Below are 893 nucleotides of genomic sequence, written 5' to 3'. Positions count from 1 at the left end.
CTAGAATAGTTTCTCCTAATCAAAGAGGATTTATTAAAGATAGATCCATTCAAGACTGCATATGTTGTGCTTCTGAAGCAATAAATCTCCTTGACCACAAAACTTTTGGGGGGAATTTGGCTCTAAAATTGGACATAACAAAGGCTTTTGATACTCTAGACTGGAAATTTTTGGTTGATACTCTCTCTGCTTTTGGTTTTGGTGGAAAGTTCATCTCCTGGATCAAAACTATAATGCATTCTGCTAAGCTCTCTGTAGTAGTCAATGGTAAGAGTTATGGTTACTTTAGTTGTAGCAGGGGTGTAAGGCAAGGTGATCCACTTTCTCCTATTCTGTTTTGCCTTGCTGAAGAAGTTTTAAGCAGAGGAATCTCTAAGCTCTGTGATGAGAACAAGATTTCTTCCATAAAGGGTCCAAGAAATCTATGCACAACCTCTCATGTCCTTTATGCTGATGATGTTTTCATATTTTGCAGAGGAGTCAAAAAGGAAATTCTTGCTCTTAATTCCTTGTTCCATGATTATGCTCAAGTTTCTGGACAATGTATGAACTTGAATAAATGCAAGTTCTACACTCAAAATGCCTCTGCAAGAAAGATCAACAATCTTAAGGACTGGTTGGGTTTCACTAGAGGTAGCCTCCCTGTCAACTACCTGGGAGTTCCCCTGTTTATAGGCAAGCCTAGAAGGATTCATCTGCAACCTTTGGCTGATAGGATTATCAACAAGCTTGCTGCTTGGAAAGGGTCTTTGCTATCTATAATGGGAAGGGTGGAATTGGTTAGATCTGTCATACAAAGCATGATGCTGTACTCATTCCACATTTATGCTTGGCCTGCTCAATTGCTCAAAATTCTTGACTCTAGCATAAGGAATTTCATCTGGTCAGGGGAT

At 39.3% G+C, this 893-nt stretch overlaps 1 protein-coding gene across 1 annotated transcript in view; it reads left to right on the top strand.

Moving 5' to 3' along the window:
- LOC109344584 overlaps positions 1-893 on the top strand; it is a 1,949-nt gene that overhangs the window by 871 nt on the left and 185 nt on the right. Inside the window, exon 2 of the mRNA XM_019583347.1 lies at positions 144-779. Coding sequence (XP_019438892.1) covers positions 144-779 — 636 coding nt within the window. The remainder of the gene's footprint in view (positions 1-143; positions 780-893) is intronic.

The sequence above is a fragment of the Lupinus angustifolius genome, chromosome LG04, assembly GCF_001865875.1.
Source record: "Lupinus angustifolius cultivar Tanjil chromosome LG04, LupAngTanjil_v1.0, whole genome shotgun sequence".
Taxonomy (NCBI): domain Eukaryota; kingdom Viridiplantae; phylum Streptophyta; class Magnoliopsida; order Fabales; family Fabaceae; genus Lupinus; species Lupinus angustifolius.
The sequence above is the reverse complement of the archived record's forward strand: the minus strand, read 5'-3'. Positions and strand labels throughout refer to the sequence as shown.